Raw genomic sequence first — 16659 nt, 5'->3', positions numbered from 1 at the left:
TCTTTTGCATCTTTCTAATTTGTACCATAATTGACTCTACAGTAAAATAATAATATTTGCCTTTTGCATACATGCTAGACACCCAGGAAGGCAAAAAAAGTGACCTTCTACCACTATATGGATAGTTCCGATATGTCTTTAACGAAATTTATGTTCATTCAGAGTAGTTAATTTCAAATGAGTCCAGGCTTCAGTCTAAATGCTGTCCCAAAAATACATAAACATAGAATAGTGCAAACCCCTGTCACCATGTCCACACAGGAATTTGAGGATGGAAATCTAATTGTCACAGTACAGTATCACACTGACAAATGAAGGAACTTGACTAAAGGTGAATAAATTCAGCAGCAAAAGGCCACACTAACTAACTAGCAGAATAGCAAAATTTGCAACAGTTAGTGAATTTATACTAATTTTTTATTTTGCATGAAACATAAATAAAATAACATAAAATTATGACACAATAAATTAAAGATGTTAACTACATCATTAAACCGTGATAAGTGACAAATGTTGTTTCCCTTTGTCTGCGCCGGGCTTTAAAGCATTCCTGTCCAGGAGAGAGAGAGCGCAATGTGCAATGTCTTGCCGGTACCCTCAATGGCTCGTCAAATACTTTCTTCCATATATCCGTGTTTCATGACTGAATGAACTAAGTAACGGGTTAATTATTAAGATATCTTTATGTATCAGCATTGTCTGTTTTCTGTATTCCAAATTAAATTGTGTTTTAAAACAGAATTTCCTGTAATGTATTTATTCGTGTTAAATTTTTCAAAGAAGCCACCGTTTCTAAAAATATTTGAGGCAGCCGTGGCTATACTATTCTTAACACCAGCGGCAGCTTTCTTTGCAGACGTTGCCGACGTGCTCATTATCTCCAATATTGGCAGTTATATTAGTTTCTCTGCTAATTTCTGCAGAGATAAACGGAAGAGATAAAGCACGTTTATTTTTTAAGTACAGTGAACGGGAACATCCACTTCCCGATAACTGGGCAACAACATTAAATAGTGGGTATTGCAAAACACAAAGGCAAAGTGGGAACTTAATGCTAAAAATACATATTCCGATATAATGAGGAATTATGTCTTTGAATAAACAGTAAGTTGCATCCTTTTAAATGGCAGAATCGATACAACTATTTATTAAAACTACAGTACAACAGTGATGCCAGGACCTCGACCCGAAACCTTGGCTCCAATTCTCGCTGTCTAACTTGCTGAATATTCCCAACATTTTCTGCTTTGGTTTCAACTTAAATATCCACCATATCGTACTTGTGTCCAATCTGTGCTGGTCATAGTAATTAACATCGAAAATCAATCGAAATGAGTTAAAGTACGACTCTCTAAATAGCAAAATCATTTTGTTGTTTACAAAACGTTAGAGGATTCAACTTAAACCGGCACCAGAATCCCATGTAAAGTGCATGATTGGGTAATAGCATCTTCTTGTTTTCACTCACAGTGCAGTTGATGCATTACTGCTGCCTACTGCCACCAGATGGGGGAATCGTTTAATGTTTTAGGCACCGTCAACTTTAACTCTACAGGCAACAACCTGCAATTGATTCACGGCATTGAATGTGCGGCGGTCAGTTGGGCAGTATTAGCGGAAGTTTAAGCCTGGTAACGATGAATTACACGCTGTGTAACGGCCCATTTATCTTCTCAATTCATAACTTCACCTATACACGCAAGCAGTTTCTACAATTAAGTAAACACATCAACACCTCTTAAGCCATCCAATACTTAAGCCAATATTTAAGCCATCCAACAACGTGATAAACCAATGATTTCAAATCTCACCACATTTAGTAATCAGCATTTTTTTCGTTAATAATTGCGTGGATATTTGATGTCCTTGCACTGTTGAAATGTGACCATCCACAAACAGTCCTCACTGTCTGCGTCCACACAGACACAGGAGTCTGCAGATGCTGTCATCTGGAGTAAAACTCCAACCGCTGGGGGGGTCAGGCAGCATCTGTGGAGGCGGAGGGACGGCCGACGTTTCCTGATGTCCTGAAACACCGAGTTCCTGCCACAGTTTGTGTTTGGTTCCACGTATAATGTCATCCCTTCGATGACAAGGGGCATAAATTATTTTACGATATGGCTTTAAACCTTAATTCCGAACCTCGGATCCTTGTAATTATCACACTTCACCAATCATTTTATTAACATAAGTTTCAAATCTCCACTTGGACGGAAAAGTACATCATAAAACCAAAGAGGTGACCGTGCTTCCATCGTCTGTCATCGACTACTTCTCATGCGTGTTATTTTGTCCCTGGAGATTTTACACATTTTACAGCACAAATCAAGGATAGTTATTACTTGAGGAGTTATTTGCAAAATATGTTTTCACGTTCCTTAAGCACGCTGGGTTTCTTCTACCGTCATGTCTTAAAGGACGTGCTTTGATTGAACGCTGACACCAAGGACCCCGAGGGCCACTGCCCGCAGAGACGGGCGCAGCTCCGCTCGGCCGCTCCCCCTCCCCCCGGCGGGGGGCGGTGGGCGGGGGCGGGGGGGGGGCGGTGGTGTGGGCAGTGCGCGCCGCCCGACCAACCAGCGGCCGCGTGTGCGCGCCGTGCGTGAGTGGGCGGGCCGGGCGCGACGTCGGGCAGTGGGCGGCGGGCGGGCGAGCGGGCGGCCGTGAGGTGAGGCGCTGCGCCGGGGGACTCTGCTCTCTGCTTTAACCGCGACGCGCCCGCACCGAGCGGTTGAAATTCCCTGCGGGGCTCGGTCGGGATGGATCCGCTGCGGGCTGCCGCCCTGCTCCTGTGCTCCGTCACCTGCTGCTGGTGGGACTTAGAGTGCGTGGAGCCGGCGGCTCTGTCCCCGGCTGCCGCTGCCGCCGCTGCCGGGACAGTGGGCGGCGGCGCGGCGCTCCGACCGGACGGCACCGTGCGCACCCTGCTGATCAGAGGGAGCGGCCAGAGGGCTGGCAGAGGGCGGCGAGCCGACACTGTGACCCCTCACCACTTCATGATGTCTGTGTACAGGACTTACTCCGCGCCCGGCAAACTTGGGATAAACGCCAGTCTCTTCCGCGCAGCAAGGTCTGCCAACACGGTCACAAGTTTCGTGGACCGAGCAGAAGGTTGGTCCTGACCACGACTCCGTTCCTTCTCCTGCGACCGCCGTCGGCCGAGCCCCGGGTCCGTGTCCTGTCCCTCAGGTGTCCACTCTCAGATCCAACCACTGCTGCCGCGTTCTTATTTCTGCCGGGTTGAGGCATGTTTGCTTATCTCAGAACGATTCGCCGTTTTTTTTTGGGGGGGGGGGGTTATGTTTGAAAAGTTAAATAAGAATAATAGAAAGTTGTCGGCGTGGTTGCTTCAGAAGCAGTGGGGCACTCTGCAGAGTTTAAAGTAGCAGTTTCTGAGCTAACATCCCCAACAAGCAGAGTGTCACGTAGGGTCACTTGTACCTTGATTTTCAACTGTTTTTAAAATATATTTTAAAAGTCATCTTAAAGCAAGCAGAGCTCAACGCGAATGAACACAAACACTTGTTGGACCCAGGGCTGTCTCATCAGTGTTGTTGCTTTATCAGTGTTACCTGCTGTGCCGTACCTGGGAGTTGGTGTAATTGTTCTGAGCACTTTCCCGCTGCATTCTGTGAATGCTTGGCAAAATAGAAACACCAGATTGGTGCAGATTGTGTACTTCCCGTACGGGGATCCCGAAAGATCACTTTGATCTCTGCTTTCGTTAAAATGGCATTCTCCGCTTCAAACTGAAACCTACGCAATGATCCTTTCACAAGAAGGGAGTTAAAAGGAGCAGCTGCTTTCTGCACTTGAAGGATTCAACAGGTACGAGATTCAAGCTTTTTAAAGAGCATAGTGTAAGTAAACCTAATAGATTTCAAACCTGATTCCTGGATATTACAATTAGAAGCTGTCGTTCTGAGCAGGTTTATAATCGGTTTACAGTTAACGGCACATTTTTCAATAATCCACAAGACACACCTCTCGTACAGTACAGGCAGGAGCGCGGGTTTATTTACTTCGCACCTAGTTTCATCAAAAAATGTTTTTGAGCCGAGGTTGACATTTATTTCCGTTAATTGACACTTGGCCTTAATGACTGTTGTAAAGTCTTTTTTTGCCGTGTTATCCGTAAAGTAGAACAACCGTCTGTCTGGTTTTAGAGCGACACTGAGGCAAACCACGGATAGCCTCACAAATGTAATTTAAATCAGCGGGGTTGAAAGGTGGTTTAAAGAGGTTGATGTATGTTACCTTCATTTATTTCAAGTTGGTGTTTATCCCGTGTCCCGCCTTGGGAGGAATAAACACTCGGCTCTTCAGATTGTGGACTGTGGTTCATCTGGAACTTGATTTAGAAGTTCCTTTTGTTGTTAAAGGGCATGTGTACCTGCGTGGTTTTGTTACCCGAAGTATTTTGCAATAAGACGAAAAACTAAGAGTAAAGGGTAAATACTTTGGGATACTATGGCATTTGGAACTTGTCTATTTAGGCACGTAACGGAAGTTTGAAGCTGCCCTGTAACGTTTATGGATCATAATGTGCAGTTATTAAGATAGAAGAAGCCACATTTCATTGATGCTACAGGATTTATTGTCAAACATAGTTGATCAAATCAGCTCGAGAGGTTTTATTAAGATAAATGCGTTGTGCGGTTAACGGAAGTGATGAAAGCGGCAGAATGTAATCTGATAGCAAACCTTCCGAAGATCAGTACATTGATCAGTGCGGTAAACTGCAGAGTAATAGACAAACAGAACATCAGAACATTTAGTTATTAATGGAACAAGGCAGGAGCATGACCGACACCGTGGTTTGAGGAGGAGAAGCTGGAAAGCGAGTTTTATTGACATTAAATGATGACATCTCAGTTAAAAGTCGCCCGTTGGATCCTGCATTCCTTTACTTCATCTTGTTTGGGTTTTTTTATTCATTGCTGAAAGGTGAACGTCAAAAATCGTTAACAGAGACCTGACGGGAGGGAACTAAACTGCCGCCGTGCCCGCACTGTGCAGGGGACGTGATTCTGACAATATTGAGATATGTGCTATCAGCTGTAAACCGATTAACACTCCGCTCAGACCCGACAGATCTTTAATAATTCTCTCCAGTAATCAGCTTTAAAATATTACATTTATTTGAAGTAAATTCCTGTAGCGCCATATGCTTAACGTATCTGCCAAACCGTCCGGGTTAAGTACAGAAAGTAGCTGCTAGTTTTTGCTGCAGATGGGGTTCGGCGGTAGCAGAATGTTGGGCCTGTGTGAACCGTGCCAGTGGCTGCGGTGCGAGCCTCAGTCTCCTCGCTGATGTGATTTAATGTGTCACCGCCGTGACCCCGCGCTGGACCTTCTGAGGGTTGTTTAGCAGAAAGACAGCGATTTGAGTATTTGAACTCAATGATCTAATTGAGTGTTCATGTCACAATATATCAAATATTGTCTGTTCTCCCGTAATGAAGTGGCCCAGCCAATGGCACCTCAGGAAAACTCAACCGAACTTCCGTTCCTCTGAAATGGTTATTTCACTGCCCACCACCCTGCGCCATCGCTACCTTGCGAGGCATTAATTGCTGGATGTGGATTCCGCTGCTCCCTGCAACATAGCAGACTTTGAGCGATGGGCCCGTTGAAAATAAAACAAAAGCTGGACTTTCTGTCCAATATCCAATCGGCCGTTTCGCTCGAACAGTAACTCCCGTCATAGGTTAGAGGCATTCAGCATAAAAAGTAAAGCACACGAGCGAATTTCATCGTTCGTTACGGTCGCAAGATCAGACAAGAACAAGCTGAATGCGGCAAAATTACTTTTGGCACACGAAGTAACTCATTAAAACGCAGATGGTGCGCGCTGGCCTCGGGACCCCCAGCAACCGAGCTTGCAGAGTAAAACATAACAATTAGTGGAAGGAATTAAAGAAAATACGACGGCTTTACTAGCAGAGTTTAAAGCCGAGAGAAAAAAAGTACTTTAAAATCAAGCGATGATTTACTTAGTCTCATTACAAGCACGCGTGGTACCCTCGTGATAGCGGTACAGGACGGCCGCGTGTTGTATATCGAGAGCACATTAAATCTTCCGCTGCGTTTCAAATCAGAAACAACAACTTTATTTCAGGAACCCCGTCTGCCTGTTTGGGGTTTTAAAAAGGCATCATTAGTGCAATTCAAAATCTTTTTATTTGCGCCAGGTTTCCGATCCCAGAGTGACATGGTAATGCCAAGTGTAATGCAATGCTGGGAAACGGTCGAGGGCTGAACATAGGATACATTTTAATAACCTCTGACGTTTGGTCTAACCAGAAGAGCGAACCTCTTTCTCTATCCATGTAACTGAACGCAAAAACTGATGTCTTTATAATCTCTAAGACGTAGGGGGAAATGAAATATAAGCAGGAGAGTATTTTAATGGATGAAGAGAGAATTGGAAACTGTTAATTATTTGGTGACCTTGTATTCGATTTGTTTGAGACCTATATAAAAACACTAATGCGGAACAGACGCTTGAAGTAACTGCCCAAACAGAAGGTTCCAATCTAAGTTTAATATTACACCGTGTTGAGGGGAAGTAAAGGAAGAGGGGATACCAAAACGATGAGTGGGATAAGCAGAAGAACACGTTCTCTGACCAAGCCGAAACTTGAACCTTAGGTAAGAAAGGGCCTAAACTTACGCTGTACGAATGTCTTACATATTGTGTTTGTTGAATGGGACCGCTGCTGATAAATCACTAGGAGAAACGGAATGCATTTAATTCTCGACGAAAGATTGATAGCTGAATTTTTGAGGGTCGTGTTCCTTTCAAACTTGCATTTACTGTTGAAAATTCAATTCCATTTGCTTTACTTTAATAGTTCGGAACAAGAGGTTGTGACGTTAAGCACTGTGAATCAGTTGTAAAAGCCGAGTGTATGGCAAACAACTCCACTTTCTGTCTTTATAAACCCCTTCCGTGTTTTCCCAAGTGAAACGCGTGCATCATTATGTTATTCTCATAACTATTAGAACCAGATCTTTTTGTTCATCCCACGCCATCGTTTTACCATGGCGGTTGATTTAGCTACAGCTAAAAGCAGCACGGTTTCATAGAGCTAACGGCTCCATAATTCGGAAGTAGATGTTGTCCTCAAATTCAACACAACAGCAGCAAATCACTGAACAAAGATTTGTACTGCTCGTCTAGCGCGGCGCATTAGTGTTTGAGTTGACTCATTTGGGATTTTAGTTTTGTATTTTCACTTCTCCAAACACAACAGCAGGCCAGATAACATAGCCCGGCGGAATCAGTCTGACGGATTCTTAGAAGTTTATGATGGGAGTTATCGGTAGGAACAGGCGAGTTGAGGGAGTGGCTTCGTTTTCAGGATTCATTCTGCTATAAAAAGGCTACAGGCCAGTCGGCCCCTCAAACCTGTCCCGCAGTTCAGAGACGATCTGATGATAACCCCAGCTCCGCCTTCCCGCCTACCCGCAGGCATTTCTCACCCCCTTGATATCAAGAATCTACCTCTGCCTTAAAAATATTTAAAGACAGTTGTCACTGCCCATTGATAAAAAACAAAAGCCCAAAGACTCACTACTCGGGGAAAACCCTCATCTCTGTCTTAAATGTGCGACTCCTTATTTTTATAGAGTGACCCTAATTCTAGATTCTTCTACCAGAGGAAACATCCTCTCAACAACCACTGGGCCAAGACCTTTCGGGATCTTATATGTTCCAATCAAGTCGGCTCTCAACCTTCTAAACTCCAGCGGATACAAGCCTATACTGCCCAACCTTTCCTCAAATGACAACCTGCCCATTCCAGGTATTTGTCTCGTAAATTTTCTCTGAACTGCTTCCAACAGATTATCATCCTTAAATAAGGAGACCGATACTGTGTCTACTCTACACCCGAAGTGGCCTCACCAATGTCCTATATAACTGGAAGATAACTCAATAAGCGATAATATTCTGTTAGTTTTCAAAATTATTTGCTTAACTGCATGGTATCTTTTTGCGATACTCAAACGCCTCAGTAAGGCGCATTGTATATTGTTCGTTTGCTCGACTTAACACTTGCGTGGACATTAAAAGAGCAAGACTCAAAACACCCACCAAACCGAATTTACCACCATCTGATCAGTAATTGTCACGCTTAACTCTGCGCATATGTATATCTGCATATATGTAAATATATCTGCATATATGTAAATCTGCATATACATCCCAAATGTAGTCGCCACATTTTCCGTGGGTTCAGGGAAATTCGCTGCATGTCTTTTGAGTGAAAGGAATATTCGTGAGCAAGGTAACACCTTAATATACAGGAATATTTTAAAATAACTTTAAACATTATTTTCTGCAATGGAGATTTTTAAAATAAAATATACACACTTTGCTCTTATTTATTAACCCGTCTATTTGCTTCATGCTGCGTATATATTTGCCATCTCCTTGTTTCCATACGTCCGCCAACGACCAACTAATTTTCCAGTATCTCATAACCGTTTGTCTCATTTCAGATACAAGTTGTATAGCTTGAAGGGCCGAGATATAAGCTTTTTGTTTCTTCTTGAGATTGGCACTCGCTTCTTTCCCTCCGACTGTAGATAATGAAGGGATGCATTCTAATGTACAGCAGTTAGTGATTCGCAGGCGTCCCCGTGTGTCAAAATAAAACGCTCGTAGCAAGTTTTGTCAACCTCTGCTTATTGTGGAAAAACAAAAATACATTTTATTAGAATTCAAAGGATTCTGTCCGTGATTTTTAATTTTCGAATTAAAATATTGAGAGACTATCGATATTAGCAAACTGGACCGTGAATGGTCACTGATTAAACCCTACAGAATCCAGTAGTTATAATCCTTTCCCAACGAAAGTTCGATGGGTTTGATGCACCAGGTTCGATGGGCGGCAGTGAGTGGGGGGGGGGGGGGGGGAGGTGGGGGTGGGGGCAGTGAATGGCGGGGGGGGGGTGGTGGGGGTGGGGGCAGTGAGTGGGGGGGGAGGTGGGGGTGGGGGCAGTGGATGGTGGGGGTGGGAGGTGGGGGTGGGGACAGCGAATGGCGGGGGGGGGGGGTGGGAGGTGGGGGTGGGGGCAGTGAATGGTGGCGACCGGTGGGGGTCGGGGGGGGGGGGGAAGGGGCGGCCGGCGCTCCATTCAATCACAGGGGACAGGTGGAGTTTTTGTCGGGAATGCTCTCCGACCAGTTTATTGTTTTATGCGGAGATACACGAGGTACTTTGACTGATTACACGACAGGACCCACGTTTAACGTAGGCTCCTTTTGAACGTCTGTCTGTAACACACTACAGATCCAAGCCGTACCCCGGCGGTGCGAATGCTTACAGACGTATGACTGCCAGGAGTATACTCTCTTCCTCGTTTCATTTCCGCTACAAAATTGATGTAGCGACGGAATGAATTGGATTTGCAGAGGTTGACAAGCTTCTTCATGTAATTTATGCACACTCACGGGTTGGCCGTACACTTTGCTCCACACGTCACCTCGCAGAGCCTTTTCATGAAAGGAAAGCTTCATTAAGGTTTGACCGAGAGGGTCTGCAACCTTCAGGAGCAGGGAGAGGTTCAAAGAGGGAAGTCAGCTGGGCAGAAGTTTATTGCAAGGATTCCAGCACCAGGGCAAGGTACCACTTGCTCTTGTCGCGGCAAAGAAATTGTGAATGACATGTACAGTTTTTGCATTTGAGAAGAACTCTCAATTTAAACCGTACTGACAAAGTACGGAATTGGATCAAAATAAAAGTAAAAACACCTTTATGCTATTATATATAATATAATAGTACCTTATCCTGTTATATAATAGTACTTTATACTATTATACTATGCGGTCTATACTGATCTTCGCGCCAGTCTTTAAAATGTAATTTCACAATGGTTATCGCACGCACAGGCACGGGTCAACTCGTGAGTGAACAGATTGTTAAAATGCATTCCTAATCAAAGTGTATACATTAGAGACAAGAACATAGAATTGGTCATCTGTTTCAAATCTGCTAAAATTGGCAGCATTCGGCCTGTGTGGTATAGCTTGATTCCTTTCTGGAAAGGAAACTCGCAGGCAATTCCCTAGTATAACACACAAGTGCACTATCAATAATAATCCTTTCAATTCTGCACATTTTATTAGAAACGCCTCTGGTCCAAATGAATCCATCTGCCAGCTGCGATCAGTATTTGGACAAAGGCATTGTATTAGCAAACTAACTGCGCCATCTACATTGAATAAACATCCGGGCTATTATTTTACATCCACGCCTTGCAGTAAAAAATAAACACTCATAGAAACACTGGAAATTCGTACCGTGCTAATGAACAAAACACATCTGTGTAAAGCATATGACTAGATTGTGCTGTGCAGTCGCTGCACAGTCCATGAAGTGCCGCTACCTTGCATACCATCTGCATGTCCAGCACATCCCGGATAGCCAAATATTCTGCAGAACCAAACGGTTTGGTTGTTTAATCACAGAGGATTTGATTTGTAACATAAGTTGGAAACAACTTTATGCAGTCCTCTTTTAGGTTGGAATTGGTCATTTTTTCCCCTCTGGACTGAGCAACAGTTCTGTATATCATGGGCCAACACTATTGTGATTGCTGCATGCAGCTTATCTGGATTGACCCACACGGAGCGAACTGTCCGATTATTAGTTATTCCCAATTTATGGACAACTTCCTGAGATGAGATTGTACCCTTGATAAAATGTAAACCACAGGTTTGCATATAACCGTGCCCATATCTATCTATCTATCTATCTATCTATCTATCTATCTATCTATCTATCTATCTATCTATCTATCTATCTATCTATCTATATATATATATATATATATATTGATCGGTCCTTTATCTTATGCTTGTGATTTCAACATATAAAGCGTCAGCTACGGTTACCACAGCAGATCATATGAATAATTCAAAACGTTATTTGTGCGAGGGAAAGAAAGACATGCTACTTTAATAATTATTTCAATAGGTAGTTTGGACAAGGACATTTCTGGCAGACAACCAAACTGCTGCATTTTCTTTAAAAGGTATTCCAGAGAGCAGACTGAAAGAAATTGCAACCAGATTATTATAGATAAAAGAAAACTCTAAAACAACAGTTCTACGGGAATAAGACGGGAATTTTAAGCACACGCTATTATAGTTAAGTTGAATACGCAGAAATTTTGGTGTGTATCGCAGAAAAGAAGCAATCTTCAAATGTACAGGCAGATATTCTCGAAATCTAGCCACTGGAACATTAAACATGTCCTTTAAACTCAAAACGGTATTTAAATTCTAGTCTTGGGTTCTGGTATCCTATAGAAGTTCAATTGTAAATTTGTGACAACTCTCGTGAAGTCCTTTCGGTCTCAATGCCTCTCGGTAACGGCACTGCTTCTACCGAAACCGCATTTGTATCGGAGTGTTTAATACACGTAGCACCAGCTGATGGTGCAACAACATTTTATATCAAACAAGTGCCCGCATGAGATGGATTTGTGCCGGCAAAAAGTACGAACCTGTGACAGTAACTTTAAACCTTACTTGTTTGCAGCTACTTTGCCGTAAAAGCTTGACCTGTTGAGTGTAGTGTCAATAATTCCTGACTTTCTAATGATTACGAGCAGCACAGGGAGCATCGGATTTTCAAATCTTGAAGCCGGCTTCCTTTAGAACGACCGGAGCGCTGGGCAGTAGTCGGCCTGTTGTTGCCGGGTGGCGGTACATAAATCGGATGACGGCGAACGTTATTACTAGTCTCAATAACAAGTTGTACTTTTTGCTGAGTTTAACGCGCGGATGCATTGTGCGTAAAACTTAAAAATAGTTGAAGAGATACATCAAACAACCGGAATGAAGCTTCTCAAGTCAACGGAGTTAACCTGTGATATGTAGGTTTTCATTATGGGTTCAGAAGGGAAGATTTCAAATTATATCTGTAACAGGACAATAATTTTATTTAACATCCATCCTGCAGAAATATAACTTTTAATTAGAGATGCAATATATTGTATACAAAGTGCCCGAACCGATCTACCTCTCCCATACAAACTGCAGAGGGGCATTTTTCCCCTGACACGAAGGATTTCCAAGAAGTCAATCCACGTCATTAACGACTTTCTGATCTCTGTTTTTTTTTGCAGACCAACTTTCACATTCACATTTAAGAAAGCAAAATTATTTGTTTGATGTAGCGACTTTGTCGGACAAAGAGGAACTAGTAGGGGCTGAGTTGAGGATCCTAAGAAAAACGCCAGAGGATTTTCGAAGGACACAGACAGGCCTGTACGACATTAAACTGTCCTCCTGTTTTACCGAGGGGCACGCATCCAAATTGTTGCAGTCGAGAACGCTGGATATCTACCACTCAAAGAAACAAGGATGGGAAGTTTTTGATGTCTGGGAGGTCTTTAAGATCCTACATCCTGCCCAACTCTGTTTTGAAATTAAGGTGACATCACGAAAAAGCGAGCTTGATGTCGATCCAAGGCAAGTGGGATTTGGCCGGAAAGGGCGGCAGCCTCAGGAAAGAGCCCTTTTAGTGGTTTTTACCAGAACTCGGAAAAGAGAAAATCTCTTCAGCGAAATGAGAGAAAAAATTAAGTCATCAGAGGGTTCGGACGAGGAAGGTAAAGTGCAGTTGAAGGGTAGAAGGAAGAGAAGGACTGCCTTTACAAATCGTCACGGGAAGAGACACGGCAAGAAGTCCAAGTCCCGCTGCAGTAAGAAACCCCTGCATGTGAACTTCAAGGAACTGGGGTGGGATGACTGGATCATTGCTCCCCTGGACTACGAAGCTTATCACTGCGAGGGAGTGTGTGACTTCCCTCTGAGGTCTCACTTAGAGCCCACGAACCATGCCATTATCCAAACCCTCATGAACTCCATGGACCCGAATTCCACTCCTCCGAGTTGTTGCGTACCCACCAAGTTGAGCCCTATCAGCATTTTGTACATCGATGCAGGCAATAATGTTGTCTATAAACAGTACGAGGACATGGTGGTGGAATCGTGTGGGTGCAGGTAGCAAATTGTCCCGAATTTCTGAGGCAGCGAGAATACCGAGGACGTCATGGAGCCGGTCGGCTGGAGGATGGTGCGCGCTATTTAACTTATACTCAAATAGCGACGGCTCTCACAGCGGGGCCCCGTAAATAATCCATCGAGGCAAGTGAAAGAGAAGGGGAGAGTTACAGACCTAGAACGCTCTCTATAATTTACTCATACACCAGTCATTTAGTTGCAATGACACCGATATTTTCACACACTACCTACAATTTACCCGTAAGGCGATATCTAACTTATATGCACCCAGATATTATCACGATGCACAAGGTGTCATATTACAAGCAATAAAGACGCTCTCCATCGGTTTCCGTCCACAGGGACGGGAGAAAACTTGCTTTAAATTTAAGCAGAGTAGTTACACATGGAGATGTTATTCACCACATAATGTTGATCACAGAAATCCTTAGGGAGATGCCATTCCCTGCACGCAACCATTTTCATGGATTCAAGTGAAAGTTTGCGCTGAGCCGCAGCCACCATAATGGGACATCTCCCGCTTATTGTACCCGTCAATGTATGAACCCCACCCACATCCCGTCCGGGAATGGCCACGTCCGGGGATGATCACAACACGCCCCACTCCCTCACCACCCACCACCATTAAATTATTACAGTCAAGTCTGGGTCAGTGTGGTGGTGGAAGGGAGATTCCGTTCACTCCCACCTCCGATGACTATCGCAGTGTACACAGGACGGGCACCTGTTCATACCGAGCCACTGTGGATGAGGCGAAGGCCTTTGATGGGCGGGCGCACAGAGAGTGTTGGGTCCGGCGAGCAGGAGGCAAAAGCTGCAGAAAGTCGCCCTTGCCTTTCCCCCACAATTATCCGCCGATCTCCATTGCCTTTTTTTTATATAGATGAAGGTAATTTACCAAATCACCAGTTCCCCGCTCCCTCACCCCTCCCGATACAATGAAGAAAGGGAACGGCTCCGCCCCCAAGGTTTTTTGTTTAAAGAGCCATTCTTTCTGCTTCTGACATTCCGACAAGATTACCAGCCCGAAAGAGCCGTCGGCCAAAAAGGAATTGTAGCAGATTGTAATTACATCTATGGTGGAATTTAAGATGCCTGGTGTGATTAAAAACCGCGGAAGGGGACCAGAAAAAGACCGAATCTAGAAATAACCACATTGCATTCGGTGTCCTTGGTAAAGAAAGGGATCACAATGCAATCGGTGGCGTTTCACCAGTTGTAAACAGTACAGTATTTGCAAATTTAGGTTGGAAGTAAGCAAACTCTTGTATAAATACTTACCTTCCGCCGGGAAAACATTTAGAGAACGCACCACCTTACAAACTCTATTGAACCAGGATAATAAAAAGTGCACTCTCTCCATTAGTAACGTTTTGCTCGGCTGAATCACCACTTGCTTGGTAATCCCCAAGGGACAACATTGCAAGCTGTAAATTGCCTGGATTGCACGATCCTACAACTGGGAAGTGGGGAACGACTCGACCCTGGACCATATGTATAAAAATGCACATTAGCTTTGATGCACTGTTGTTCATATGCTGTACTGTACATAATTACGTATTTAAACAAGACTTTAATGTGCAAAAATGGAAAGTTAACAATTACACTAAGTATATAAGGAATAATGTATAGATCTTTGTATGCACTCGGAATTTTGTGATATTTCTAATATTTTTAAAAATAATATTTGAGTTGTACAGGGTTTTAAACGACAATCAAACAATATCAGACATTCCCAAGGTTGTAATTGTTCTAAAATATTAATATGTTTACTTTTTGTACCGAGGGTGGAGAAACATCTTTCATTATCTACCTCACACTATATCATAATGTTCGGAATTTCATAGAAATCTGGCAAATTCACTCCAATTTTTTCTGATAATCCGGCTCAAGTAGATTTTTTATACCATAGAACCATAGAACCATATTCTCACTATTGCTGTATCATTAAATGTTTAATTTGACCATTTTGTTGTCTTTTCCTGGGATTATTTTGTAAATCTAATTGAAAACCTCGTCTAGACTCCGACATTTGAAGAAGTGAAATATTCAGTGTATTTGCTCTGGAGCGCATTAATCGCTCATGCTTTTGAACCGATGGATCCAGTTTTATCTTCTATAGAACTAGACGTATAAAGGCGATATCTCTATGTTTTTTAATGATCATACTTTGTGTCATCTTCATATGAATTCGTTATGTATTTTCTGTCTGTTGCACATAACAATGCGTATGTTAAATTGTTCAGATATCAGATAGATCGTTTGCCATTCTTACCAATCAACATGAATCGTATGTATGAAAAGGAAATATTTTGTAAAACATATTTTTGCACGTAAGGATTTTTTAAACCTTGGCTGGTTTACGTGTGAACTTAAATTACAGCTCTCCATCTGGGTCAGGATTGAAGACTATATCACTTTTGGTTCCAACCAAGGGGTACCCCATTTCCATGGGTTGACTCAGCTGACAACAGCTTCATCTATACTGATTAGGAAGTGTTCGGACCTATGTTCAATTACTGATTTTCTCTTTAAATTAATATCAGGTTGATTTACAAAGTGTTCAGTTGATACAACAGGAGTATCCGGACAGTTAGCGAATGAGGCTTGACGCCATGTTGGATTTGCAGCCTGTTTGGATTCAGACCAGAGTGATGTGAGGCCACTCCACCTGGTGGTTACCTTGTGTTGACTCATGAGTTGAGGATGTCTTTGAGGAAAAAAACAGCATTTTCCCCTTTCCCCAATTGCCCTTGGGGGGTGGGGGGTGGGGAGCTGTCCTTTTAAATCACAGTCATGTCTGTGGCACCGTTCTGTCGGTAGGTATTTCCTGGACTTTACTTCAGCAATGTATTCCCACCTCAGCATGGTATGGGAGCTTCTTGCTTTTGTCCTTCTAAGACAGGAGAGATGTTGTTAAAAAATATTGACAAGTTAGTTGCTGGAGTGTGCTTTGTGAATGGTAGACCTGCAAAATTAATGCAGCCACAGTGGAGTGTCAGTGTGGAGCAGAAATCATGGCATCAGTGGTAAACATAAAGATGTCATAAAATCATTTTCTCTGTTGCTTGGTCCACAAAAAATATGGAAAATTCCCACATGTACACAGTAATTGTGTTAAATCTCCATTGGATATCTGATTTATTTAGCTGCTAATTAGGAAAGATGAATGAAACTTCAATTAATTAGATATTATACTATAATTAAATAGAGAATCATGCCTTTAACCACCTGTTTGCAAATTTAAAATTAATCATAAAGCCAAGAAATAATACTTTAAAAACAAAAATATAAACAGTAAGTGATGTAAATCCTCAGCATCTCATGAGAGAGAGAGGGGGGGGGGATTGAAGAGCAGGCAGATACAGTAGTATTTCAGCTCAATGAACTTTTATCAATTTTCTTCTGTTTTTATTTCAGATTTTCCGTATCTGCAGTTTTTTGCTTTTCACTAACTGCAATTGATACAAAATGAAAAAAACAAAAAAATTCAAAGATCTTGTTTTAAGTTATGTGTGTGTGTGTGTGTGTAAGACTGTGTATGTCTGTGTGTGAGTGTGTGAGAGAGAGAGACTGTGTGTGTGTGTGTGTGTGTGTGTGTGTGTGAGGGAGGA

General features: G+C 42.9%; 1 protein-coding gene across 1 annotated transcript; it reads left to right on the top strand.

Annotated features, from left to right (window-relative positions):
• The first annotated feature begins 2629 nt into the window (after positions 1-2629).
• On the top strand, positions 2630-15011 carry gdf6a (growth differentiation factor 6a). The gene is made up of 2 exons (XM_052022924.1): positions 2630-3111; positions 12145-15011. Exons 1-2 carry the CDS (start codon positions 2760-2762, stop codon positions 13026-13028), a joined length of 1236 nt encoding a protein of 411 aa, XP_051878884.1. The 5' UTR covers positions 2630-2759; the 3' UTR covers positions 13029-15011.
• Positions 15012-16659: the final 1648 nt, after the last annotated feature.

Source organism: Pristis pectinata, chromosome 9 (assembly GCF_009764475.1).
Source record: "Pristis pectinata isolate sPriPec2 chromosome 9, sPriPec2.1.pri, whole genome shotgun sequence".
Classification (NCBI taxonomy): Eukaryota; Metazoa; Chordata; class Chondrichthyes; order Rhinopristiformes; family Pristidae; genus Pristis; species Pristis pectinata.
This window is presented reverse-complemented; position numbering and strand designations above follow the sequence as displayed.